The sequence below is a fragment of the Malaclemys terrapin genome, chromosome 11 (genome assembly GCF_027887155.1).
Source record: "Malaclemys terrapin pileata isolate rMalTer1 chromosome 11, rMalTer1.hap1, whole genome shotgun sequence".
In the NCBI taxonomy this organism is placed as follows: Eukaryota; Metazoa; Chordata; order Testudines; family Emydidae; genus Malaclemys; species Malaclemys terrapin.
Window position 1 is genome coordinate 14129665 of NC_071515.1, and position 26808 is coordinate 14156472.

The 26808-nt window shown below is 43.6% G+C and overlaps 1 protein-coding gene across 2 annotated transcripts in view; it reads left to right on the forward strand.

Moving 5' to 3' along the window:
- IKZF2 (IKAROS family zinc finger 2) overlaps positions 1-26808 on the forward strand; it is a 144037-nt gene that overhangs the window by 81315 nt on the left and 35914 nt on the right. For both annotated transcript variants that reach the window (XM_054044579.1, XM_054044580.1), the window contains exon 5: positions 4557-4724. In XM_054044579.1, the coding sequence (XP_053900554.1) occupies positions 4557-4724 (168 nt within the window). The remainder of the gene's footprint in view (positions 1-4556; positions 4725-26808) is intronic.

Here is a 26808-nt window from a genome sequence, read left to right on the forward strand (position 1 = left end):
GCATGAGGAGGTGAAGAGGGCTGTTTTGTAAGTATCCCTCTCTCAGTGCTTAATACATTCTTTTAAGAACAAAATTGTCTGCAAAATAAACAATTGTCAAAATCAGAATCCCTTTATTTCTATGGGCCAGGCTTTGACACCTTCAGTCAGTTTGATCCTGAGTCTCGTTTACATAAAGGCTGCTTTATACCATTCTAGTAGGGAAAAGGAGCCTTAAAGGCAGGTGCAAAATAATTACATTCAGACTCACTTCCATTAAGTTTAATTAATTGAATTAATTAACTGTAGCGATGTAAAAAGGTCCTTTGTGCAAATGAGAAATAAGCCCATTGCTTTAGTTTGCAGACAGTTCTGTTGACTTCCGTGAGAAAAGTTATGGAGAGAGGTGTAGCTCATTGTTAACAGAGGGGTTAGATGCTAGTGCTATCCTGAGTTCAGAGTATGCAGGTATAATATGTTTGGAAACACATACAACAGCAATTTGGTACAGTAATGCCTCCATCTCCTTCATTCCCCATTTAAAATCTCCAGAATGAATGAAACTTTTTTAAAAAGCAAGTGGCAGTTCTGTGTAGGAAGAAATTCATTGAATTTCGGAGGAAACTTATTTTACCTGCCTTCTTATGAGGGCTACTCATGTTGTTTTCAACACTTTGCAAGCTGTTTGGATCGGCGTCTCAATAAAAGCGGCAGATCAGGTTTGGATATACCCCTGGTCCCCAGTTAAACTGTTGTTTTGATGTTGAGAATGGCACAGTTGTATTTCACAGTGGGATGAAATATAAAGGAGGATAACTCATAATGAAACCTCTGCTCACCACTTGCGTGCTGAAGTGATTAGGGGGAATGACTGTACGTGGAAGCAGTCCAGTTAAGAAGAGAAGGAGCTGGTTTGCTTCTTGAGAATGTTTGAACTATTTATATTGTACAAGATAGAAAACATTAATAGGACGTTAATCTGTACATAGTCCTGGTTTCAGATTGTATTATTTCAAAAGATTCATAGATTCTAGGACTGGAAGGGACCTCGAGAGGTCATCGAGTCCAGTCCCCAGATCAGCAGTACTAATTTGTGCTATTGTAAAGTCTATGCAAGTGTATCTGAAGAAGTGAGGTTCTTACCCACGAAAGCTTATGCTCCCAATACTTCTGTTAGTCTTAAGGTGCCAGAGGACCCTCTATTGCTTTTTCCCCGGGAAGTTAAAGCAGCCGCCCCTCCCCGCAGCTCCCAGCGGTTTGCTGCTGCCTGTCCACGAGGAGCTAGCACCTGGGAGCTGCAGGAAGGGGTCGCTGAGGGTAAGAGGGGGAGCATGCCTGGGGGGGCCCAAGCGGTGGGGCGTGAACCTTTAAATTGTGCCCACACACACACATACACTTACTTTCCAAAGGCACCAGTCATCTCTGGCAGAAGCTCCTAGTCCCACCACCCTGCTGCAGAACACAATCCCCAAGCTCCCCTCTACCCCCCTCTTCCCCCCCCCAACACACACACAGAGTCTGGTAGGCGGAGAACTGCACTTGAACTGTAAAAGAACCGCATGTGACTCACAAGGCGCAGTTTGGCCCCCACTTCTTTGTATAATATAGTTAAAATGCGCTACGAAAGGCCACACCCTGCCAAATCCACTTGGTCCAAATTCCCAGGGCCCAATTCACCTTACACCTTGCGCAGTCATTTACACCAGTGCAAAGTGGGTGCAGAACAGTAACAGATCAAGAGTGGTAACATTTTATATCCACTTTTTCTGGTGTTAATGATTTACGTAAGTTGCAGGTCAACTGAATAGGCTAGTAAGCTTCAGTGGGCGTTTGGCTCATGTAAGGAGATAAATATTTAGCCACATGACTGTTGGCTTGAGTTTTGCCTTTGTAAAAGCCAAAGAATTTTTGAGGTATCATCAGACTAGTCCACAAGCAGAAGGACCTCAGAAAAAGGAATACTCTGTAACCATTACCTAGTCTATTTTCTTTGTGCGAAGGGGTTGAAGTTAATGTATGGTACCTACAGTTAATCCAAGAGCATATAGACACCTCAGTTTACTCTTCTAGGGAACCACACTCTTCAGAAATTTTGATTGTTAATTTGTGTGGTTTTAGGGGGTGGGGGGGATGTCCAAGGTGTGAAACACCTGGATTTCACAGTGGTTTGGAAGGGTTTCTATTTTTTGCTTGGGAAGAGGGTGAGGGGATGTTTTTAAAAAATGTTTTGAACTTCTGCCATCACACATTTACAAAAATATAATGTATATTTAAGTTTTTTGGTACTAGAAATCTTTTTTGGTGACACTTGATATTAATGTTACATTTATAAATAGTTTATAAAGGGTTACTAAATGATGAATAGAGGTTTTAATAAGTGGCTAATCAATTGTTATATATATTTATAAAGTCCAAAAGGTCAAGAGATTACTTATAACAATCTATATCGCATTCTATTGACACTCTTATAACCATCAATAATGTGTACAACTCATGTCGGTAACATTTATTGCATCTATTACTCATTTATTAACCCTTCATAAGCCATTTATAAATAGAAACTTAGACTTCTCAATTTTGGGTGTTCAGCACACTATTTCAACCTTATTGAGAGAAATGGAACACCCAACCCAGTCCCTAAAGCACATTGTGAAAGTTCAAAAAAAAAAAAAAATAGTCCCCAATTACCATCAGCGGTTGGTTGATTGAAAAAATGAGGATTTATGGCCCAGCTTCTTAATAACACTCAGTCATGCTCTCAGGAAGACTACATTTCTAAATTTGTATCCAACACACATGATGGAATTTGCAGTAGACATAAGAAGTAGTTTGATGAAAACATAGCATGCATTTTATGCAACGAGGGGCCATTAATCTTACAACAGCAATTGACGAAGGTTTTGGAAGTATGTGACAGATTACAGGTTGATGACAGTCCTGTTGCAGATGCCATGTAAATGTGGTTTAATGTAATTAACAACGATGAAATGAAACCACACACAGCAAAATTGAAAAAATGATTCAGTGAAGCTATGGAACCTTTCCATTACTTAGCCAACATGACTGATCCTAAATACAAAGGTCTTACGTTGAGCCCAGAATGGGGAGAAGAAGCTGAAATGTGGCTGATGGCACATAGTTGAGTTCCTTCCCTCTCTTTTAGCATTTACAAATGAAAGTCCAGATTTCTTCCTTAAATCTATGTCTGGGAAGGAGGTTGCGTCACAGATCATTGCCTCAAAAAGGGGCAAAACTGTGGAACTAAAATACTAGAAAACTAGACAATTGATTACAGAATGCGGTCAATTATTTTAAAAAAAGATTAATACTCCTCTCCAGCCAGCTCATTATCGAACCAAACATACCTTCACCACATTGGGATTGATTTGGCCAAAGCTTTGTAATAGGAGATGAGCTTAAAAAAATAAATGATACTACTTGTATGCTGAAAGTTAGGAATATCCTTAAGTATCTTGTTGAATCACAGCCTTAATAAAATCATCTCCGTGTCTAAGGCCCTAATTCAGTAAAGCACTTAAGCATAGGATTGACATTAAGTATATGCTTTGATCCCATTGACTTCCTTTATAACCAATAGGGCTTAACCATATGATTTAAAGTTAAGCACATGCTTAAGTGCCGTGTTGAATTGAGATAGACTAAGTATGTTACAAAGTGGATCACGTTGTGTAAGTTTTGTGTTTCATTTCACAAAACCTTTGTGGTGTTTTTCAGCTTTCCTACTTTTATTATTATTATTTATTTATTAATTATTTATTTAATGAAAAACTGTGTCGTTTAGGTTGGGGGAAAAAATCACAACCATCCCAGGTTAAATCAAACCTTTACTATCAACACAAACGATTTTATTAAATGCTTATTAATTTCTACTTTAAGACAAAACTCTCCTAATGAAGATAACTTTTAAATAAAAGTTATTTAAAACCCAACTCTGTTTACTTCTCCTTTTTCTAGGTGCAGCTTTTCTCACCATGTTTGCTACTTACCAAAGCTATTTGGGCCTGATTCTCATTTATACTAAAGACCCTTTGCATCACTCTAGCAGTGCAGAGGAGCCTTCAAAGGGGTTTTAATTATTTAAAAAAATTGTTTTGTTTTACGTTAAGACAGTGATATCTATCCAACATTCTAAACCCCTCTGAGGATGGGGCCTCTATAAAAAGATTTGCAAGCCACAGAGAGAGCAGCACAGCAGTGGGCTTACATTTTCCATGGTGATTAGTGGTTTTGGTTGCCCAGCTTCAGATCCCTTTTTCAGAGGGTGGCTGCTCAGCCCTTTCTGAAAATCAGGCCTCTTAAAGCATCTCCGATGGGTGCCCAAAACTGAGGCACCCAAAACCACTGTTGAAAATATTGCCCACAATCATCAGGAAGTGCGAGCCTTTAGGATCAGCAAATCCTATGTTACAAAGAGATGAAATAAAGGATTTGTGGTGGGTTTAAATTGGGTGATGGTGGACTTAGATCTGGCTGCACTATATTCTGTTACAAGCAATAGGATATTGGGTCTGTGTGTTCTGTGTTCGATGGTTTCTTGATCATTCTCTCCACTGTAGGTGAGCGCCCCTTCCATTGTAACCAGTGTGGAGCTTCTTTTACACAGAAGGGGAACCTGCTGAGGCATATCAAGTTACACTCTGGGGAAAAACCGTTCAAATGTCCCTTCTGCAGCTACGCCTGCCGGAGAAGGGACGCCCTCACAGGACACCTCAGGACGCACTCTGGTGAGCCTCCAATGTCTCCTCTTCCTTGTTGTTTCCTTCCTCGTGACTGTTAAATCAAAGTAGGTTATGAAATTGCAACCACATTTCCTGGTGAATGAGTTCTGGGCTCCCAGACACACCAAGTCCTGAACTCTGGGAAACCAAAAATCCAAATCAGGACCTTGTGGTTCAGACCTACCTCTTGTATGAATGAGCTCCTGCATGGACGCTGACACGTTTCCCTTTGCACATCTCATTACATGCATCCTAACTTTGGCGTTAGATTGTGTCGACATCTTAAGCCCTGAGCATCTGTAAAATCCCCAAAATGATCAGAATAAATTAGTAAATTTAAAACTGTGTTTTACTATTCATGTCACATTCCTGTTGGCACCTAGTAAGATTCATAGACACTAATTACTTGTAGGGCTCAGGCATGCCATTAAGCCACAGTGCTTCCTAAAGCATAAGGAGGATGCAGCAATTATACCCCCATTGGACAGAATGCATTGTATGCTCCCCCCTGTTCAAACCAGCTCCACTGGAGCTATGGTCACATCCTTTCAAACCCCCTATTGGCTCCCCCAAGGAGTCCAGTGCTGTCAGTGGCACTTGACTATAGCAGTCCCTGTATTGAAGGTCATGCATGTTGTCTGGCCCCTGCACATGGGCATCTCAAGGGGCCAGACTACTTGTACCCTCTTTGCCCAACTTCCTCACTTATGGGGTAGCCAGACACAATCAACCCCTGAAAAAGTGAAAATCCCCCATCATTATCTGTCCCCCGAGAATGTACATCTTTTGGGGGGATATCATTTACGGGAGACTGTGTTTTTTGTTTTTTTTTTTAATTGTTGAATGAACAGAGATAATTAGACTGTCTGGAAACTGTTCTACTTCCTTTTTACTGATGAACTTGTTTAACGTATTGTAATATGTGATTCTTGGTACCCAGCAGAAAATACATATGGAGTATCATGCGGTGAATTTCACACATTCTTCTGACCATAACCGCTTGAAGTATAGTGAAACAAAAAATATTTTTATTTTTAAAAATGAATCATGACAAAAAACTAACCCATATTACAAAAACACACTCATTATAGTTTAAGATCGTTTTTATAAGATGACTATAGATATTGTTACCTAGATATAGGTTCTTCACATTTCCTGTGTGAAAATATAAGGCGGATCTTGTACTTTTTGCATGAGGATGAAATGTTGCTGTTCAGTGGTGAGATTTTTCAAAAGTGCTTAAGTCACTTAGAAGTATAAATCCTATTGGAAGCCATGTGCTCCTCGGTGATTCACTTGCACTTGCAAGTTCTGCCTTTTTAGTTTCGAACTCCAGTTTCATTTGAGGGAGTGTCTTCTATCTAAGAGGTGTTTTTTTTTTTTTTTTTTTATTGACTCCCCTCACTGCACTATAAGTTAATAGATTGGTCCTAATAGTCTAGAAAAAGAAGCTGATCAAGAAATCTAGGAGATTTCATAGAGTCTTTGCCTCTTCTTCCTTCCCTAGTCATAAAACGAGATGCATCAGAAGTGAAACCTGGGAATAAAGATAATGATGAAATATGAGACCTCCGTCTGGTCTGAAGTGAAAGCACTATACTTTGAGCCAGATCCAAGTTGGGCCGGTTTAAATCAGCATTGCTCCACTTAAATCAAGAGAGCTATGCTTATTTGCACTGCTGAGGATCTGGCCCATTATTTCAACATGTGTGAAACTCTTTCCCTTAAAATGAATTTTAATAATTAAAAGGACACCGTCAAATTAAACATCACATTTTTCTCTGAAATATTGTTTACATACTATTCATAACAGGAAACACCCAAGAGTACTATAGGAGAAAGAGACTGGTGAATTTTTTTTTAAACACCTAATTTTTCAGCTTGTTTAGTCTGTGATTTTGGCGCCACTTTGTGTTTATGACACCTCTTAGCCAGTTTCACTGTTTCCCCTGTGTAATCTATTAGTCAGTTTTCCCCTCTTCTGTGTGTGGGTCTTTCACACAACAAAGGAGGACATTTTAAAAAATAGGAAAATGTGATTGTAAACCAATAGAAATTAGCATGTCAGAGGCCGCTAAAGTACGTGGAGCTTCTTTTAAAGTGAATAGCTTTTGAGTTCATATCTTTTATTGGATCAACTTCTGTTGGAGAGAGAGAGGGGGGGGGGGGGGGGGGCTTTCAAGCCACACACCGCTCTTCTTCAGGTCTGGGCAAGGTACTCCGAGCATCACACCTAAGTGCATTTAGCTGTGATACTTGTCTCTCTCACCAACAGAAGTTGGTCCAATAAAAGATATTGCCTCACCCACCTTGTCTTTCTAATATCCTGGGACTGCCACAGCTACAACTGCACTGCACATGAATTTTGTGTTGACAGTTTCTCTTTTATTCCTATTTTTTTTTTTTATTTCTGTTTTCTTTGTACTTGCATAGTATCTTCATCCATGGATCTCAGTACTTAGAAACATTACAAGCTATACTGTAAAAAGAACAGGAGTACTTGTGGCACCTTAGAGACTAACAAATTTATTAGAGCATAAGCTTTCGTGGACTACAGCCCACTTCTTCGGATGCACTCTGTATCCGAAGAAGTGGGCTGTAGTCCACGAAAGCTTATGCTCTAATAAATTTGTTAGTCTCTAAGGTGCCACAAGTACTCCTGTTCTTTTTGCAGATACAGACTAACACGGCTGCTACTCTGAAAGCTATACTGTGCCACCCTTATTCGCTAGTACTTTACAATGCAAGTAGCCTCAAAATGAAAGTATTACTCAACGCATAGGTACCACTGAACATGTGTAGTTCTGGCATAATTTAGCCTTAAATAATTAAGGGTTTGAGCCTACAATTATGTACTACTGTGATTATTTACCTTTCACTGACATTTGCAGTTCTACTAAACTACTGTGTATATATTTTCTCCCATCTGTAGCCCCTTTGATTTCAGGAAGGTTATGATGTCCATACAGGATATCCATAATCTTATGCATGGGAGTAGACTCATGCATTGGACTTCACTGGGACTAGAGAGACTCATGGGAATTCAATAGGATAGTAACTATTTGGAGTATTGGACCCACAGTCCCACAACACCGCTGTGACACAGGTATATGCTGTTCTATGCTCATTTTACAGCTAAGTAAATTGGGGCACAGAGAGGTTTGTTGTTCCAAGATGTCCAACAGAATTGGGTATAAAGCCCAGGAATTCTGACTCTGGCCACAGTCTAAACACCTACTTTTCTGTACAGTTTATGTACCCAAGGAAGACTTCATAGGAAACAAAGATGGTACCATGGCAGTGCTAGTCAGGAGCCTTGGGTTCTGTTCCAGGCTTTTCCTCGCACTTCTCCTAGAACTTTGGGCAAATAGTTTATAGCCTGATTTTTGAGATTCTAAAAACCTAGAACTCCTATTAACCTCCTTGCTAGGCTGGATACTCAGCATCTCTGAAAACCAGGCCATAATTAACTTCCTTATGGCTTCGTTTACATTTGTACGATGTAAGATAATGTTTTCCTACTTCACAGAAGTGCTGTTAGGCCAAAGTAGTGTTTACCTAGTGCATTGAGATCCTCAAATGCGTGTTATGCATTTTACCAAAAAACAAAACAAAAAAAAACCAACAACTGTGTTAAAAGAGCATTAAGGTTGCAAAGTCAAGCACTCAAAAATTAGGAAATACCAGAATTAAGGTTGCTGGGGCAACCTTAATGTGGCCTCCTTGGACATACATATTACAATACTGTCTTCAATTACATGATCACATACTGTTAGGAATTCTGCCTCATTCAGTACGTGGATGGACTTGCTCTGGGAATGAATTAGGGTTGTACAGTGAAGGAGGCTGTCGTCTTTAAGACCCCTGCATCATGTGTTGCAGAAGTTGGCATGTGAGTAGTGAATGAGGTAGAGGATTACTGGAAGATAATGGACGATCTCGTTGTTAAAGCACTTGAATGCTGCCATCGAGAATCTGATTCTATCCCTGCCAATGCCACAGAATTCCTAATTGGTGCTAGAGAAGTCACTTAAACTAACATTTCCCAGGTGGACACTAAGACTGTGTTCCTCATTTTCTGGGAGTCTGATTTGCAGAAGTGCTGTGCACTCTAGCATCAACAGAAGTCAATGGGAGCTGTGCCTTGAACATATAAAGTGAGATACAGTGCTAAGTAGTCTGAAAAATCAAATCCTCGGCATCTCAAATTAGGCACCCAAAATTAGTGAATACCTTGGATCTTAATCTCTTTGAGCCTCAGTTCCTCATCTGTAAAATAGGGGTAATACCACCCCTTCCTTCACAGAGATGTTGTGAAAATAAATTCATTAATGTCTGTGAAGCACTCAGATACTCTAGTGATGAGTGCCATAGAAGAACTTATGAGGGAATTTATAATTCTGTCTTCAGAGTAGGGTTTGAATTGTACATAGTAAATAAGGCCTGGGGCCACATATAGAACAACGAGGAGAAAACATATTGAATAGCTGCTCTTTAAGCGTCCATCTTGTGCACTGAATAAGGCAGAGGTCCTGTGGAAAAAATAGTATGTGATTGTGTAATTACAGACTGTGTCATAATGCTTATGCAAGGGGACTGAATTAAGGTTACACAGGCATCCTTTATACTAGCATTTTCCTGATTTTTGAGTGCTTTGACTTTGCAGCCTTAATAATGTTCTTTTTGTGTGTGTTATAGATAACAAAAGAGCCTACATTAAAAAGAATATATATATTCTTTGAGCTATATAGATATGGATATAACACAAAAAATTACTGCTGTAAATGTAAAGTATGCGTCCAGGGGTTTTTTTTGTTTTGTTTTGTTTTTTCAGTTTTTAAAAATTTTATCATGATTGTTTGTAACAAATATTTGTTTTGGTTTCTTTCTTCCCCTATTGTACTTGAATGGTGTTATTATAGAGCTGTTCAATCGCACTGAACTAATGGTATCCTTTTTGTTTGCGAAAGGAAGCCAGTGAAGCATTTGTTTTAAAAAGAACAGCACAGAAAAAATTGCATGATCTTAGCAAAATCCATACAGCATCTAAGAAAAATGGCATACCTTATTGGGAGGCTCACTGGCCATGAAAATATCCATTTACGGAAAAGCAGTTTTCTTACTCTGCTTTACACTTCTTGGGTTGAAGTCTCATTTTTTAGGGCCTTGATTGCGAACCCCTTACTCATGTTGATGAACATTCACCATGCCGGTAATCTCACTGAAACCAATGGTTCTACTTGCATGAGTTAGCATTCTTCAGGGAGGAGGAAGGGCTGTCCATTTCAGCCTTCTCTGACACCCTGGACTCTAGTAACTGGAACGTGGTCGCAGTGGAGTGGAGCAGGTAAAACTTAGGGTATGGGCATGTGTGGACTGGGAGCCAGGAGGAATTCTAATTCTGCTTGAGCTAATGACTCAGGCCTGGTCCCCACTAACCCCCCACTTCGGACTAAGGTACGCAAATTCAGCTACGTTAATAACGTAGCTGAATTCGAAGTACCTTAGTCCGAACTTACCGCGGGTCCAGACGTGGCAGGGAGGCTCCCCTGTCGATGCCGCGTACTCCTCTCGCCGAGCTGGAGTACCGGCGTCGACGGCGAGCACTTCCGGGATCGATCCCAGAACATCGATTGCCTGCCGCCGGACCCGGAGGTAAGTGTAGACGTACCCTCAGTCTGAGCTTTCTAGTTTCTCAGTCAGTCCAGCTAGAATATTGCAAGAACAAGCACAGCACTGAAAAACAGATCACCCAGAGGTTAGGGGTCTATTACAGGAGTGGGTATGCCAGGTTCTGTGGCCTGCGATGTGCGGGAGGTCAGACTTGACGATCATGATGGTCCCTTCTGACTTTAAAGTCTGTGAAGCTGTTGCCACTGTGGGAGATTTGCTATAGACATCAGCGGGGCCAGGTATTTTAAGCTGGACTTGCCTGCGTTAAATACATTATGGATAGAAAAGAAGTTACACATGAGCCGAGAGCCAACCCTATGGAAAAGAGAGGAAATATGTGATACACATGTAGGGGTTGGTTTGTAAGGCTCCAGATCCTCCAAGTTATGTACATGTCTACCTCTCGTTTCTTTCAGGGAGAGTTAGGTGCCTATACACCGTTAAGGAGCTGCTTCCACCACCAGCTAACAGTGTTTGTTAACCCGTTGAGAGTGTGTTTTGATGATCTAATGCATGTACCTCTGTTTACTGCGTGCTGCTTCTGCAAAATGAGGCAGGACTTTCTCTCTCTGCCTGTTTTGCTTGTGCAGTTTTGGTTAAAGTCAGTGGAATTAATCTCTTACTCGTAATGAAATTGCTTTGTTATTTGCTTGTTAGTCTTTGGATTCTTAAATGTTATTAGTTCATACACAGCATTGGGATGGTTCATACACAGCATTGGGATGCTGTTTTCCTATTAGTGCTTACAGTATCTTCTTCAGTCAGTCCTTCGCTCTGTGGTAGTGTCTGAGGAAACCTAAGGTTTCCTATGTGCCTGGTTCCTTGTTTTAAATATAATTAGAAAAGGTGAAAGGATTAAAATATGTTAAAAGGAAGAGAGGTTGATTTGATACAAGGCCTTCCATACTCCGGGCATCCCAAGGTGAAATTCGCTCCTGAGCAGAGCTCCAGAACAAGGCTCGTGCTTCATTTATTTCCAGCTGAGACCCAATTTTGAAGGCTTAAGTGGTGCATGACCCTCTGCACAAGAAGGAATTTCATCCTCAGAGTACTTTGATGGTAGTAAATATTCATAGTGCAGCAACTACCTAGCACAAGCAGCCATTATGTACTGAGGTATATCTCCCATACTAAGTTTTAATCATTCGCAGATACTCAAAGGGCCAATTAGGCTCCTAACTCCCATTTATTTTTCAGTGGAAATTAGGAGCCTAAATAAGTTTGAGGATCTGGGCCTTTGAGCCTTTTCTCTTGAGTGACCATATTGGCCAGGACACTAGCATCACCCACCACTGTTTTCTAAAAGTGCTATAGGAATCTTCACCCAGCCCCCAAAAAAGCACATTTTGATTTTATTGTACAACTTTTTCTGAAGGAGATACAGTTTCGCCCCAAACTATAAGACTAAGGTTTATTTTGCTTATCGTGTTTTTAAAAAGATAAACCTTCTTAAAGAGTCCCTAATAGTTGCAGAAGTTATGAGTCAATCGCCAGCTGTTAAACCCAGAAGATCTGTTTCTTACAGATAAGACAGACAAATAGGAGAAGTGCCTTGGCAAATGAGGGCAAAACACTGTGGACTGGGCTTACCAAACATTCGCTTTCTGGTAATGATGAGTGTTGATTTTTAAGAAAATAAAACATCATGCGTGTTTGGGCTTTAGGGGCGGGAGGGGAGAAATACTTGATACTATTCAACAATCCCTCTTCTAAGGATCACGGTCTGCTCATAAACATGTGTTACCTGGCCTTTACCACACAGCCAGGTAATCCAAAACTCCTCTGGAAGGCCACTGGGTCAGAGAATGGAAGGGAATAGCAGCCACTGCACAAAACGGGAGTCATGGAGCTGCTCAATGCGCTGGTAAAGCCAGATTCTCTCCTGCAATCTGTTCTGCTCAGCATGGGGAGGAGCTGGTTATGGCTCCCTGATTCTCAGGTTGCCCCAGCCCCAATCTAAAGATGGGCTGCTCTAACTTACAACAGCTGGATATGGTCTCTAAGGGCCGTTTGTAACTTGGCAGAGAGGAGCGGCACTCTTCTCTGCCACCAGCCTGTCGCTCATGACCTTTCACGGGTCCTTCCCCGCCTGTGCCAGCACGGGGTAAGGCAGCTGGCGTGGCTGCGGTCTCTGCTAGCTTAGTGCCAGCTGACCGTTCCCCCACACGCACACCTGAGGAACTCTCAGCCTGGCAGCAGCAGCCAGATTCTGACCACTTTGCCTTGTTCAAGCAGCACAAAGGGGCTGAGACCAGGGCAGGCAGCTTGGCCCTCGATCCCTCGTGTGGTTTTGTCACGCTACTGTTAGAGAATACGGGGCCTCGCCTGACTCACCGGTGGGACTCTGTAACCCAGTAGTGAATCAGGCCCAACATATGTTTAAAAAAAAAAAAATCTATTTGGGGGTGGGGAGGAGTTGACTCCTGTAAACCAGTTTAAATCTTCCTCTTCTGGGCTTTTGTGCTACCCCAATACAGTATGTGTGTTGTCAGTGGGATCAGACAGACAAAGGAATGTGATCAGACTATTACCTATGGTGCACTGGTCCTTCTTAACAGAATATCTAATCACATCTTCAACATTTTAAGTGGTTGGGCTTCTATCAGCTCCTTGGGGAGGCTAGGCCCCTGCCCATCTGCTTTCGCAGCTATGAATCTCTTCCTAATATTTAACCTACACTATCCCTTCATTAGTTTGAGGTTACTGTTCCCTGTAATACCATCATCTGGGACTGTGAATAATTCCTTTACTTTATTTATATTGTGATTTTGATTTTGATGGCTTTTACAGACTATAGTCCTTTGTGCCCCTTCAGTCATCTCTGTTCTCCACGCTATAAATTCTTTGATCTTGTCTTCTATCTTATCTCCCAATCCTTTTACCCTTTTTGTTGCCCTGTTTTAAATTTTCTCTACTTTTGTATTTCCATCCTAGACTGGGGGTGGGTGGGAGGGGACCAAAATTGGAGGTGGTAGTCCTGGAGGAAAGATGGTCTTGTGGGTAAATGCTGAGCTAGAACTAGCTCAGACATAGGCTTCCTCTGTGACCTTGGACAAGTTAATTTAATGTACTCTCTGCCTCAGTTCTCGATCTCTAAAATTAGGATAATATCATAAGAACGTAAGAATGGCCCTACTGGATCAGACCAAGGATCCATCTAGCCCAGAATCCTGGCTTCCAACAGTGGCCAATGCCAGATGCCCCAGAGAGAATGAACAGAGCAGGCAATCATCAAGTGATCCATCCCCTGTTGCTCATTCCCAGCTTCTGGCAAACTGAGGTTAGGGACAACATTCCTGCCCATCCTGGCTAATAGCTATTGATGGAGCTACCCTCCATGAACTTATCTAGTTCTTTTTTTGAGCCCTGTTATGGTCTTGGCCTTCACAACATCCTCTGGCAAGGAGTTCCACAGGTTGATTGTGCATTGAGTGAACAAATACTTCCTTTTATTTGTTTTAAACATGCTGCATATTAATTTCATTTGGTGACCCCTAGTTCTTGTGTTATGAGAAATAGTAAACACTTCCTTATCTACTTTCTCTACACCAGTCATGATTTTATATACCTCAATCATATCTCTTCTTAGCTGTCTCTTTTCCAAGTTGAAAAGTCCCAGTCTTATTAATCTCTCCTCATACGAAAGCCGTTCCATACCCTTAATCATTTTTGTTGCTCTTTTCTGAACCTTTTCCAATTCCAATATATCTTTTTTGAGATGGGGCGACCGCATCTGCAAATGGTATTCAAGATGTGGGCGTACCATGGATTTATATAGAGGCAACATGATATTTTCTGTTCTATTATCTATCCCTTTCTTAATGATTCCCAGCATTCTGTTCGCTTTTTTGACTGCTGCTGTACATTGAGTGGATGTTTTCAGAGAACTTCCCTACATCACAGTGGTGTTGTGAGGGTAAGATGCATTCATGATTGTGAGGTGCTTGGATTCTGTGATAAGGAGAGCCATATAAGTGCTTAAATATTTCAGTGTCTGTTACACCAAGGCTATGAAGAGCTATGTATTCTCTCCTTAGTTTTACATATCCTTGTTGCAACAGTGATATGCGTTAATTACTAAGTGGAAGGAACTTCATAGTGTTACCCTCACCACTTCAGTATTATACTCTGATAACTGGCTGATTATCTCCAGCAAAATGGTAAAGGTGGTTATTATAAATAATGAAGTACTTAGGCTGCACTTTTCATCTTCAGTTACTTTACAACCATTAACTATTTAATCCACACCAGACCCATGGGAAGTAGAAACATATTATTACCCCATTTTTACAGATAGGGAAAATGGAGTCGGAAAATCTAAGGAGCTGATCATCTACAGTTGAAATCATTAGGAGCTGGGGGTGTTTAACACCTCTGAAAATCAGACTGCTTCTCTCCCTTAATTTGGATGTAAGTGCCAGTTTTCAGCCATCCCAGTTTAAAACATTTGCCTTTATACATACAGGGCCCACTTTGCAAACATAGGCACCTAAGGAAGATTCCGTGTGCCTGATATATAAAGGACAGGCTCTCAGCTAGAAGACTTGGGGACACATTTTAAAAGGGCCTGAGTCCTTTAACTCAAGCTGTTGAGGCTCTGGAGGATGTAGGGGTCAGTCCTTGGTGGGAACCAAGTCCCTACACAAATCTTGTATTTGAATGCTCAAAATGGCTTGTAAGCACATAAACAGGAATTTAAGCTCCTAAGTGCTGCTCTAAGCATTTGCACATCTTGTTTAGGGCCCTCTTCGGAGATTTGGGCTTGTCCTTGCACTAACATTGTGATAGGCTCAACACACAATCCTGGCACACCACAAATTTCTTAGCTGGCTGCAGATACTTTTTCAGAGGAGACAACCCAAGATGGCAGCCATGAGCCTGCCCTTATTGTTGATGATAAAACTTGGTTTTCACTTAAGTAAGCCGGAGCAGAGGAAAAACGAGACACTTTCTTGGATCTATCCCATCTGAGCGGCTCGGTGCTACAGTTGCTTTGAAAGCAGGGAATACATTGTTTTCACTGGAAAAAGCCTTTCTCAGCATGGCCTATATTGGGAGCGAATCTAATGTGTCAGCTAGGCTTTGACAGTTTTTGCAAGGACCTGAAAAACCGCTCACTTTAGGACACTTTGACTCTGGATCTGAAGTATGTGGCTTTAGGCCCAGCTTTCACTGCTATCACTTAGCCATTTTATGGGGCCATGTAAAATGGAGACTAGAAACTAGCCAGTGACTCCGATAATAAGCAAGACTGCTAAGGTGAGTGAGGTATTTTTGGCATCCTGAGGGAAGCTAAGAGAGATTGGAGAAAAAAATTAACCTGGTTAACACCATACCACAGTGGAGCTGGACAAGGCTTCTGCTGATTTGTTCTCCCATGCACTCAGCAACCTGCTGTTATGAATTGCATCAGGGCTAAGATATTGATGGCTATCACCGGAGAAAGAAAATGAGAGAGAGAGAGAGAGAGATGCATTTTTTATAGTGAACCTGTTGTGAACCCTGTGTGACTCTCTGCATATCTACTTGAAATTGTATGTGAAAAGCAATGAAATCTATCCTGAAGGTTTCCTATCAGGGGAACTATATTTTCACCTGATTGCACCTCTCTGGCTAGTTTCCCATTTTCTGTTTGATCTAACTGTGAATTCTCCCCACCTAATGCCCCTCCTTCTTTCCTGGAGGTGGTTGATAGGAGTTGATTACACTGCGGATTACACAAGAGGTGTCAGTTGCACACATGTTTTGCATAACTGTGCAGGACTGATTTCAGATATAGTGCACCAAGTTCTCCTCCATGCTTTGCAACAGAGGGGGGAGATATATATCTTCATTCCTGAACCAAAAGGAACACTGCTTACACCATGCCTCATTGAAATTTCACAAGGAGCACCTGGTTATGATTATACCAACCAAACAATTATTCATAGGCTGAAAATGGTTGTTTTGGTGATTTTTTTGTTGTTGTTTGTTTTTGTTTTGTTTTTTTTCAGAAAAGTGATCATTAAAAGATGTTCATTCTTTTTATTTTTTTTTTATTTTTTTTTATTTTATTTTATTTTTTAAGAATAAAACACAAAAAAATACCTTTACGTGGGCTCTAGGCACCCTGACAGTTATCCGCAAAGATGTTACCCAGCAGCACAGTACAATGAGCAAAGCTCACATGCCAGCCCATGCAGCACAACACCTCACCTTCAGCCCATCCCAGAAGAGAGAAGGTTTTGTACTGTTGGCAAATTCCAGCTGTTTTGATTCAAGGGTAGGAGAATGAGTTTTATAGCCAGTTGACCTTTGTGGAGAATACAAGCTGCCACCTCTCTCTTACAATGAGGTAGGTCAAGCTTGATCTCTGAACAGGATAGTCTTGTGGTTAAGGCATTGGAGTGGGGCTTGAGACCGGGGTCCAGTTCCTGGTTCTAACACAGACTTCCTGTGTGACCTTGGGCAAGTCACTTAGTCTCTCTGTGCCTCAGTTCCCCATCTGTACAATGGGGATAATAGCTCTGCCCTACCTCACTGAGGGGGAAACATTAAAAAAGATTCTGAGGTGCAAATATACAATGGTGATGGGGACCAGATAAGGACCTGACATGAATAGTCCTTGGGCAAATCACTCGCTTTCTTTGTGCCTCAGCCCCCCATCTGTAAAATGGGTATTATAGCAATTCCTTTTCTCCCACCTCTTGCCTATTCAGATTGTAAGACCGTCTATGCACTATAACTGAGCTAGTGTGACATGGGCAGACGGATGCTCTCTCAGACAGGCAGATCCCAGGCTATTTCGGGCTTCAAACTCCTACTGGAAGACAGGCCCATTACCTGTAAAGAATACATTGCTGAGAAATTGATGATGGAGTTTTTATAGAGAAAGGCCTTGGGTCCATAAAATCTTCCTCATTTGTGTGCTGTTCATCTATGTGCATTTTGCTCATCTCCTTGGAGATAGTGACTTGCATCAGAACAGCTAACCTTGACTGTAGAAGGCCTGGCATTTCTAGCTTGTGGGAGGGGAACGAAGCTGGAGCTCTGCCGCTATAATTTCCAACGGACATAAAGTGAAATTTTTGTACGATCTGATTAGAGCAGAAACAGTTCTGTACAATGTTTTCCATTGAACATCTTGCCCTGTTACATCCCACATTAACACATCTCACATATTTTGCATGAGGAGTGCGGGGTTTTGAGTTTGTTTCATGGTTCTCACCCCATCCCCATTTGTGAAACTTCCACCCAGTCTTTCTTCTGTCCAAATAGCTGAATCTGCAGGATTGGTATGTTTGGAACTCTGTGGCAGTGGTGAGGCTGTGTGCCAGCTGCATTACTCACTCTGTCTCCAAAGGACCATGTTGCCTCTCTTTTCTTTATAATCTCCACCCTCTCCCCCTTTCTTTTTCCCACTTGATCCGTATAGGAGAGTCAGAGAAACCTGCTCATCCACAACCTGTCCCTTCTTGTCAATTCTTGGAACAGCGTTCGTCATTTCTTGTTAGGTGTCAGGAATAGATTATGAAAACAAAAACTCTTGTCCACAATGTGTGTCTGTTCAGGGGAAGGATAGCTCAGTGGTTTGAGCATTGGCCTGCTTAACGCAGGGTTCGGAGTTCAATCCTTGAGGGGGCCACTTAGGGATCTGGGGCAAAAATCAGTACTTGGTCCTGCTAGTAAAGGCAGGGGACTGGACTCGATGACCTTTCAGGGTCCCTTCCAGCTCTATGAGATAGGTGTATCTCCATTTAAAAAAAGAAAAAAATAGCTATACTATAAAAGGAAAGTCAGTGTACAGTAAAGACATGATTTAAAAGATGAGCCCAGTAAAGACAGCTAGCTTTTGTAAGAGGCTTTTTATTCTGAATTTCATTTTGCAACACGGCTTTTTCTCCTCTAAAATGCCAGTGTGGAATGGGGAAATGATTTAAGGCAAAAGCAAAGCACATTCATGGAGATTTGAAACTTAATCTTAACTATGCTGCATCTTAAAATGACAGGAGGAAGGAAGGGATAAGGAGTGAGGTTCTGATCTCTATTATGGTTGGGCAAATCTGAAAAAAAAATCCATTGGTTTCAATGGAATTCTTCTGGTTTTGCAGCACTGCAAATCCCAAGTGTTCAAAAATCAAGAGTCAAGACTCTTAAAATCAGTCATGGGCTTCAAAATTACGAGATTGTAAAATAATAAATTTGAAGTTCTTTTTATTGGCCTTCTGGTGTTTGAGCCTTTAGGGTTAACGTTTCCAAGCTCTTCTCCACAATCACATGGGCTAGAAACTTCCTTTTAAAAACAGGAAACCTGAGATTCTTCTATAATCACCTAATTGCTAGAGCTGGAACTTTACGAAAAACACCAATTGTTGTGAGACTTGCAGTACAACTGCAAAGAGTTGGCAACAGTGGCATCAGATCTGGCTCCATGTAGGTAGCTACCCCAACCCTGGGGAAAATGCAGGGATAAATTTTCAGCATGATGTGTTGGAACGAAACCACTTGACTCCTAATAGTGGAGCATCTCCCAATAAAACAACATAGCTAAAACCTTTATGCACCACAATGTAACTGTCCACGTTAGACATACTAAGACAGAGGTGGGCAAACTACGACCCGTGGGCCACATCCAGCCTGCAGGACCGTCCTGCCTGGCTTTTGAGCTCCCGGCCGGGGAGGCTAGTCGCCGGCCCCTCCCCTGCTGTCCCGCCTCCCCCACAGCCAGGTCGCCGCATGGGCAGTGCTCTGGGCAGTGGGGTTGTGTGCTCCTGCCGAGCAGCACGGCAGCGTGTCTGGTCCTGGCCAGGCATTAGGGCTGCGAGCTCCTGCTGCTCTGAGCGGCATGGTAAGGGAGCCAGGGCCGGGGGGTTAGATAAGGGGTGGGAGGTCCCAGGAGGCAGTCAGGGGACAGGGAGCAGGGGGTGGTTGGATGGGGCAGAGGTTCTGGGGGATGGTTGGGGGACAGGGAGGAGGTTGGATAAGCGTGGGAGTCCCAGGGGGGCCTGTCAGGGGGTGGGGGTGTGGATAGGGGTCAGAGCAGTCAGGGGACTGGAAGCAGGGGGGTTGGATAGGGGGCGGGGTCCCAGGGGTGGTTAGGGGCAGGGAGTTCCATGAGGGGCGGTTAGAGTACAAGGAGCAGGGGGGGCTGGATGGGTGGGGGATTTTGAGGGGGGCAGTCAGGGGGTGGGAAGTGGGAGATAGGGGGTGAGGGCCAGGCTGTTTTGGGAGGCACAGCCTTCCCTACCTGGTCCTCCATTCAGTTTTGCAACCCCAATGTGGCCCCTGGGTCAAAAAGTTTGCCCACTCCTGTACTAAGAGAATGCAGCTCCATTGATGTCAGTGGTCTTATGTTAGGGATTCATTTGTCCCAAAGGGGTAGTGATGAGTGAGCCTCAAAAGATTTGGAGTTTGGGTTCAGTTCAGATTCCTATTCAAACTTTGTCTACACTATTCTAACCTTCTGAGTCTGCTGAAAATTTTGCAAGAACAGGCTCTCTCACAAGGTTGCCACCACTTCTGCTGTAGTCCATGCTGAAAATACAGTTAGAACAATTGTTCTAGTATTATTTTGGGGCTTTCGGGTCCAGTCATGATTGAAACATCTATGAACAGACCTATGGGAACAATCCAGAACCTTCCAAAAGGTTTGCGTTCCGTTTAGTTCTTGAAAGGAGGGATTGGCGAGTCTTTAGGGACTTTAATCCATCCCTAATTAAAGGTTCTCAGATATTCATATAAGAGCCGGATGCTGGCCTCCAGGAAGGGCAAACCAGCCTTAAACCTGCTCTCATTGGTGGGAATGAGTCCCAGTCCACCATAGAGACAGTAGCACCATGATCTGCTGGCCACTTAACATAGCATTGTGCCAGTGATAGGTCAGGGGCACGATGGAGGAGGAGGATATGCCTGGATGGCACAACAGTCCGACAGTTCTCAGCCAACATTACAAATTGGTGTAGGCTACAGCAGCCTTGAGGCCTCCCCTTGACTTAAGTGAGCCAAGTGGCGCTCTGGTGCAAGTGAGGCTCTAACTCCTCAGGCCCTGCCAGTTGGTCCCCTTCTCTCTGCAACTGCCTGATCAGCTTCAGCCTTTATTTTTGTATGGCCGATGAACTGAAACATCCATGCATCTCTATTTGCTAGGGTTACCATTCGTCCGGATTTACCCGGACATGTCCTCCTTTTGTGTGCTAAAAATAGCGTCCGGGGGGGATTTGTAAAGCACTCACAATGTCCGGGATTTCCCCCTCCCCTGGCAGAGCAGAGCGAGCGGCTGGGAGGGCTGCAGGAAAGTCCCGGGCTGGACTCCGGAGCAGCTTCCTCCTCCCACACCCCCCTCCCTGCATTCTGAGCCGGCCGGCAGCTCCTCCTCCTGCAGCCCGCTCCGGCAACCCTGTGCAGGGCCAGGGACCGGGTTTTGTGTTGTGCTGGGGAGCTCAGCCACGTGTCCGGCTGGCACAGAGCCCAACACCCTGTTCTGAGCAGCAGGGTAAGGGGGGGGCAGGAGAAGGGACAGGGAGGTTCTGGATGGGGCAGTCAAGAAACGGGTGGGGGCTTTTGGAGGGGAGTGGAGAAAGTTTTGGGCAGTCAGGGTACAGGTAGGGGGTAGGGTCCTGGGGGGCAGTTGGGGGGGGGTCTTAGGAGGGGGCAGTTAGGGGACAAGGAACAGGGAGTCTTAGGTAGGGGGTGGGGTTCTGGAGGGCAGTTAGGAGCAGGGGTCCCAGGAGGGGGCAGTCAGGGGACAAGGAGCGGGGGGTAGGGGGCTGGGAGTTCTGGGGGGGAGCTGTCAGGGGGCAGGAGTGGGGAGAGGGATCGGAGCAGTCAGGGGACAGGGAGCAGAGGGGTTTAGATGGGTTGGGAGTTCTGGGGGGGCTGTCAGGGGGCAGGAGTGTGGAGAGGGATCGGAGCAGTCAGGGGACAGGGAGCAGAGGGGTTTAGATGGGTTGGGAGTTCTGGGGGGGGCTGTCAGGGGGTGGGGAGTGGTTGGATGGGGCGTGGGAGTCCCAGGGGTCTGTCTGGGGGTGGGGGTGTGGATAAGGGTTGGGGCAGTCAGGGGACAAGAGGCAAGGAGGCTTAGATAGGGAGTGGAGTCCCGGGGGGCAGTTAGGGGCAGGGGTCCCAGGAGGGGGCAGTCAGGGGACAAGGAACGGGGGGAGGGTTGGCGATTCTGGGGGGGCGGGAAGTGGGAGGGGCAGGGGCGGGGCTAGGGCGGGGCTCCTCCCGTCCTCTTTTTTGCTTGTTGAAATATGGTAACCCTATATTTGCCTATCAAGGAAAGAACAAGCAGGAGCAAACGCTTTGGTGGAGAACCTCAGTTTTTGATAAAAAGAAGAGTGCATATTTACATCCAAATTCTGTGTGGCCCACGGGCCCCTGGCATGCTGTGCCCAGTTAGTCCTTGGGCAGGCTTGGTTTGCAGCTAAGGAAATAAAGTGATGTAATAAGAGCACCTAAAAATGTAAATTGCTCTAATATAAGTGTTTTTTTCCTTAAAGTCACAGTTCCTGAAGTCAGATGATCACAAGAGAATCACAGTGTAAATATTCTTCAGGATGGTGGAGTTAATACAGGCCAAGCTCCTATTAAATTACTGTTGACTTCAGTACGAGTTGGAGGTGCCCAGTACCTCACAGAATCAGGCCCTTTGTTTTGAATGTGTTTGCTAACTAAATTATTATTATTTCTATTACATTACCACCGTGATTATTAGTTCAAAAGTCCGCGAAACAAAAGCAGTGCCCCATTCTGCTAGGGGCTGTACACACACCTAGTGAGAGACAGTCACTGCCGAAAGAGTTGACTATCTCAGTACAAAAGCCAGGAAAAGGATAAGAAGAAGGAAGGCTTATTATCCCCATTTTGCAAGTGGTTCACTGAGGCACAGATGTATTAAGTGACTTGGGCACCCAAGGAGTCTGTGACACAGCTGGGAACTAAACACAGATCTAAGTCCCCAACCAATGCCTTAACTGCAAGACTACTTTTCCTCAAACTTAAAAAATAATAATAATAATAATAATATTAAAATAGGAAAGAGGAGGGAAAAAACCTTGTGAAAGCAAAGTTGTTTTGCCCTCTCAGCACTGAGAGAATGATAAGCTTTATACTTTCCCTCAAACTGCATTTAAAATTATGGAAACAAGCAACCAGTGCTGAACTTTCTCATGGAAACTTCTCCAGTGCATATTTTTTTTAACTGCTCCATGATCCTGAAATTCTGCTAATGCATTAGAGTTTCCTAAGTTCACTGTTTTAATGTCCCTGCTTCCACACAGTGTACCAATGGGTTTAGAATTCTCGGTTTTGTTTTCTGTAACTGCCCTGCCTTAACTTTTAGTGCAGACAGTTTCATGTGGGGGGCAGAGGTTAGTCTTTTGGTTTAATTTTACACCTGTATTTTATTTCCTTTTCCTTTGTCCTCTTCTCTTTTTCAGGCTTTACAGTTTGAATTCATCTAGTGCTTGTATTGCAACACTAATTGCATTGGTAATCAAGCAAACTTTGAATGTTTTAAGGAACTGCAAATTCTCCAGAAGAAGTGGGAAGGGTAATAAGGCTAACAGGAATTGCTGCATTTTATTACCTGACACAGATTAATGTAGCCTTACTGTCAGAGGTAGGCACTTGTTGTAGAGGTTTTCAGTAGAACAGAGGCCGTCCGATACCCAAGATTCATTTTTCATATAGTTAAGAGTCTGTCCCCCTTTTTAAAATACATCTTTCTTGTTTCTGTTCTGGCGGCTCTACAGAATTAGACCCACAAAAGCTGATCCTGATTTTTCTCTCATGTGCTGCACAACCTCACTACAGCACTGTTCCCACCTGGGGCTTTGTACTCAACACCCTATGAATAGCAGAGAGATTCTGTCTCTAGTTGTCTGTGGCTTATGCTCCGTATCCCCTTGCCCACACCTAGCAGGGAACCATCAGCAATCATCTGAGCACGCTGAGAGAGCACTTCCATGTTAGAGCTAAGGGAAGAGCTTTCCAAAACAGACTGATTGGCAAGATCAAAGCAATGAGCAACTCTAAAAGTTAAATGCTCAAAGTCATGTGCCCTCAGTTCATGACTGTAAGCACTGTGCCTTCTGAGCACACGCGCAGGTTCTTCGAGACCAAGTTAGTGGTTAATTCTCTATTTAGAGAGCACTGATCCCAGGTGGAACAGTAAACTACTGGCTATATCCTGATTGCGCTTCTAGCGGCAGATAAGAGCTCAAATTATTGCTGGAGGAACTCTTAGCGTGGGATTTTCAAAAGCAGAGTTGGGTCCAATGCTGAGTGCTCTTGAATATTCCACTTAAAAAAAAAAAATGTTCCCTGTAGTTTGTTTCCCTGTAGTCCATGTATTTTTGTGAGGTCTGTTTGCCGAGGGCAATGGTGGGTTAAGGGCAGAGGGACTCAATCAGATTGGTTTCTCTCTGACCTTGTTTGACACATGGAAGAGAAGACAAAAATGAATGCTTGAGCTGCTGATATTTGTGAGGATAACTTTGTAGGGTGTGCTAAACTGCTCATCGGGCGATGGGGGGAGAGAAATTATAATTCTAGAGTCTCTCCTGTTTTTGGAAGCAGGGCTGGTTTTGTTGGATACTGCCCTTGATCAAAGTAGGTGAAAACTTCCTAAGCTGTTACTTAGCAGAAATGAGGATCTGGCAATGTTTTCCCTGTCACTGTCCTCTCCATGACAACTCGTTAAAAATCTGTTTTCAAAACTGATCTTTTAACGTTGGGAAGAGGGGAAATGAAGCTATTGAAATGAAAACCAGAACATGAAGATAGGTCTCGAGTGTCTGTTCTCCCTGTCTCGGAACACAAAAACAAGGATACATTCAGTGAAACTGAAAGATGGCAAGTTCAAAACTGATGCAATGAAATATTTTCCTTACAGAATGCTGAATTGAGACCATGGAATTCATTGCCACATGATATGACTGAAAGCTACGAATTTAGCAAGATCTAAGGAAAGATTGGGCATTTCTGTGGATAACTAGATTATCCAGAGTTATAGTGCTTTTAAAAAAAATATTTTGGAAGGGACAAGACCATCACAGAGGATAGATTATCCGACATTTGCCTACTGCACCTTTCTCTGAGACAGCTGGTGCTGGCCACTGTCAGTCAGTCTGTTCAGAACTTTCATTTCTTGTGTCGCCAATTCAATATTCTCATTATATAGGCCTTCTGTATTCTGAAAACACTTAGGACCAGATTTTGCTACCCTCACTCACCTTGAGTGATCCCTTGCTTGACACTAAAGTCAATGGGACTGCTTGTGGAGTAAAATGCTACTCAGCTTGAGTAAGGGTGGCAGAATTTGTCCTTTAACTTTCCTTTTTGTCTTTGGGACAAATTGCTGCCCTCACAATTCTGGGCAGTGAACATACTTGCTGTGGACATTATGGTAAAGTGCTACAGGGACTCAGTATGGCGTACAAGAGATTACACTTTAAAGAAAAGAGTACCAGATCCTTAAGTGGTGTAAGTTAACTCCCGTACAGCTATACCAGTTTACATCAGCTGAGTATCTGGCCCACAGTCTAGATTTGTTTTACGAAGAGAGAGAACCACCTGTCAAGGAGTGTTTGTCCAACAGCATTCCTGATGTGATCTGAGGATTCCACACCCTGCACTGCGTGCATGAGCAGTTCATCTCCAATTGGGATTGGTCAACACAAACCTTCAGTTGCAAATCAGGTAAAGAACACCAGCCAGCTCCTTAAATTCCTTAGAGGCGGATGCACTAATTACGCAGACCAGAAAAATAAGTCAACCAAAGCACTTTCTTTCTTCCTAGCTGTTTTTTGCTGAAACTGGATTAAAACCGAAAGAAACTCATTGGTCTATTTCGGAAGGTTTATTATGTAAATCGATTTGCATACAGTGTGCCACATCCGCAGTACTATAATGCTAAAGGTCTGAACAGTAGTAGAAAGTCCAGAGCCAGTAAATTCAGTTAAGGCTTCGTTTCTGTCCTTAACACACTCCTTCCCATGCACTTTTGGTGCCTAAGTATTGTAGATAGGGATGTCTTTTGCTGTGGGGGATGCCAAATTTTAAATGATCCTATATATATCACCTGCAATGGTTCCCCAACCTCAAAAGAAAGTTATAGCCAGGAAGATTAAATCCCACAGCATTTAAATAACTGTCGTCTTGCAATCTGAAAAACGCCCAGTTACTTAGGAACTTCCTGGTTTTTATTAGTTTATCTCACAACCTCGGGGCTATTTAAACAGCAGTTTTAATAGCATTTAACCCTTTGAGTGTCTGTTATAAAATTCATGGGAGCTGTACAGAAGTCAGGTATACCTGAGAGACTGGGAGAATGTTCTGATCTTGCAAAGAACGAGGTAGTGTGTTTGGATCATACTCACTAAACCTTTGGGTTGAGACTTTCCTAAACTACATATGGGATCAGGGGGCCTGTTTCTCATTAATTCTGAATGAGACAGGAGCACCGAGATCATGTAGGTAGCTTTGAAAATCTCCCTCTTAATACCCCAGGGGGGCGGAAATTACAAGCAAAGGAAAATACACCAGAAGAGTTTCTATCCATTAAAAGGCATGTTGGATGAGTGTAGCTACCTTCAATGGCAAATCATATATAAAGCCTCTGTGGTCCCCAGCAGTCATTTAAAATGGGGAAAGTGAATTGTGAGGCTTCTCTTTATTCCTTCTCTTTCCCATCATGCTTTGCAGGTATCCAGCTGGGAGGGAGCATCCTTGCCCCTCTCCATCACGAGGGATCAGCAGAGACTTAATTCCCCCCCCCCGCCCTCTGCCGTGTGCCGTCACAGAATCCCCTCCCTTCTTCCCCCGACCCCCAAAAAAGGATCCAGCTGTTCCCATGCCATTAGGCCTGTCTGTCCACCCTTCTGCCTCATTGAATGGAGAATGTCCCTGTGATGAGCACTGAGCCCTGTTCACAAGACATTTCCCCCTCTGGTCATAGCAGTGTAATCTCAGACACCACCTGGCAAAGGCAGATGCAGAGGGGAATGGCAGGACCTTTCAGGAAATGCAGGTTATCTGGCATCCCCAAAGTTGGAGCATGGCATGCCCTCTTTCACCTGGTACTGTGACAGCTAATGGTAAAATGGATTCTTTGATCTAAACCAGACATGGGCAAACTACGGCCTGCGGGCCACATCCGGCCTGTGGGACCGTCCTGCCCGGCCCTTGAGCTCCCGGCTGGGGAGCCGAGTCTCTGCTGTCCCCGCTCCCCCGCAGCCATGCCGGCCGCGCTCTGGCCTGTCGCTTCCGCTGGGCAGCATGGGGAGCACAGCTCACTCTGGCTGGGTGTTGTGGCTGTGAGCTCCTGCTGCTGGTAAGGGGGCGGGGGGGTTCTGGGAGGCAGTCAGGGAGGAGGGGGCGGTTGGATGGGGTGGAGGTTTTGCGGGGGCAGTCAGGGGATGGGGAACAGGGAGGGTTG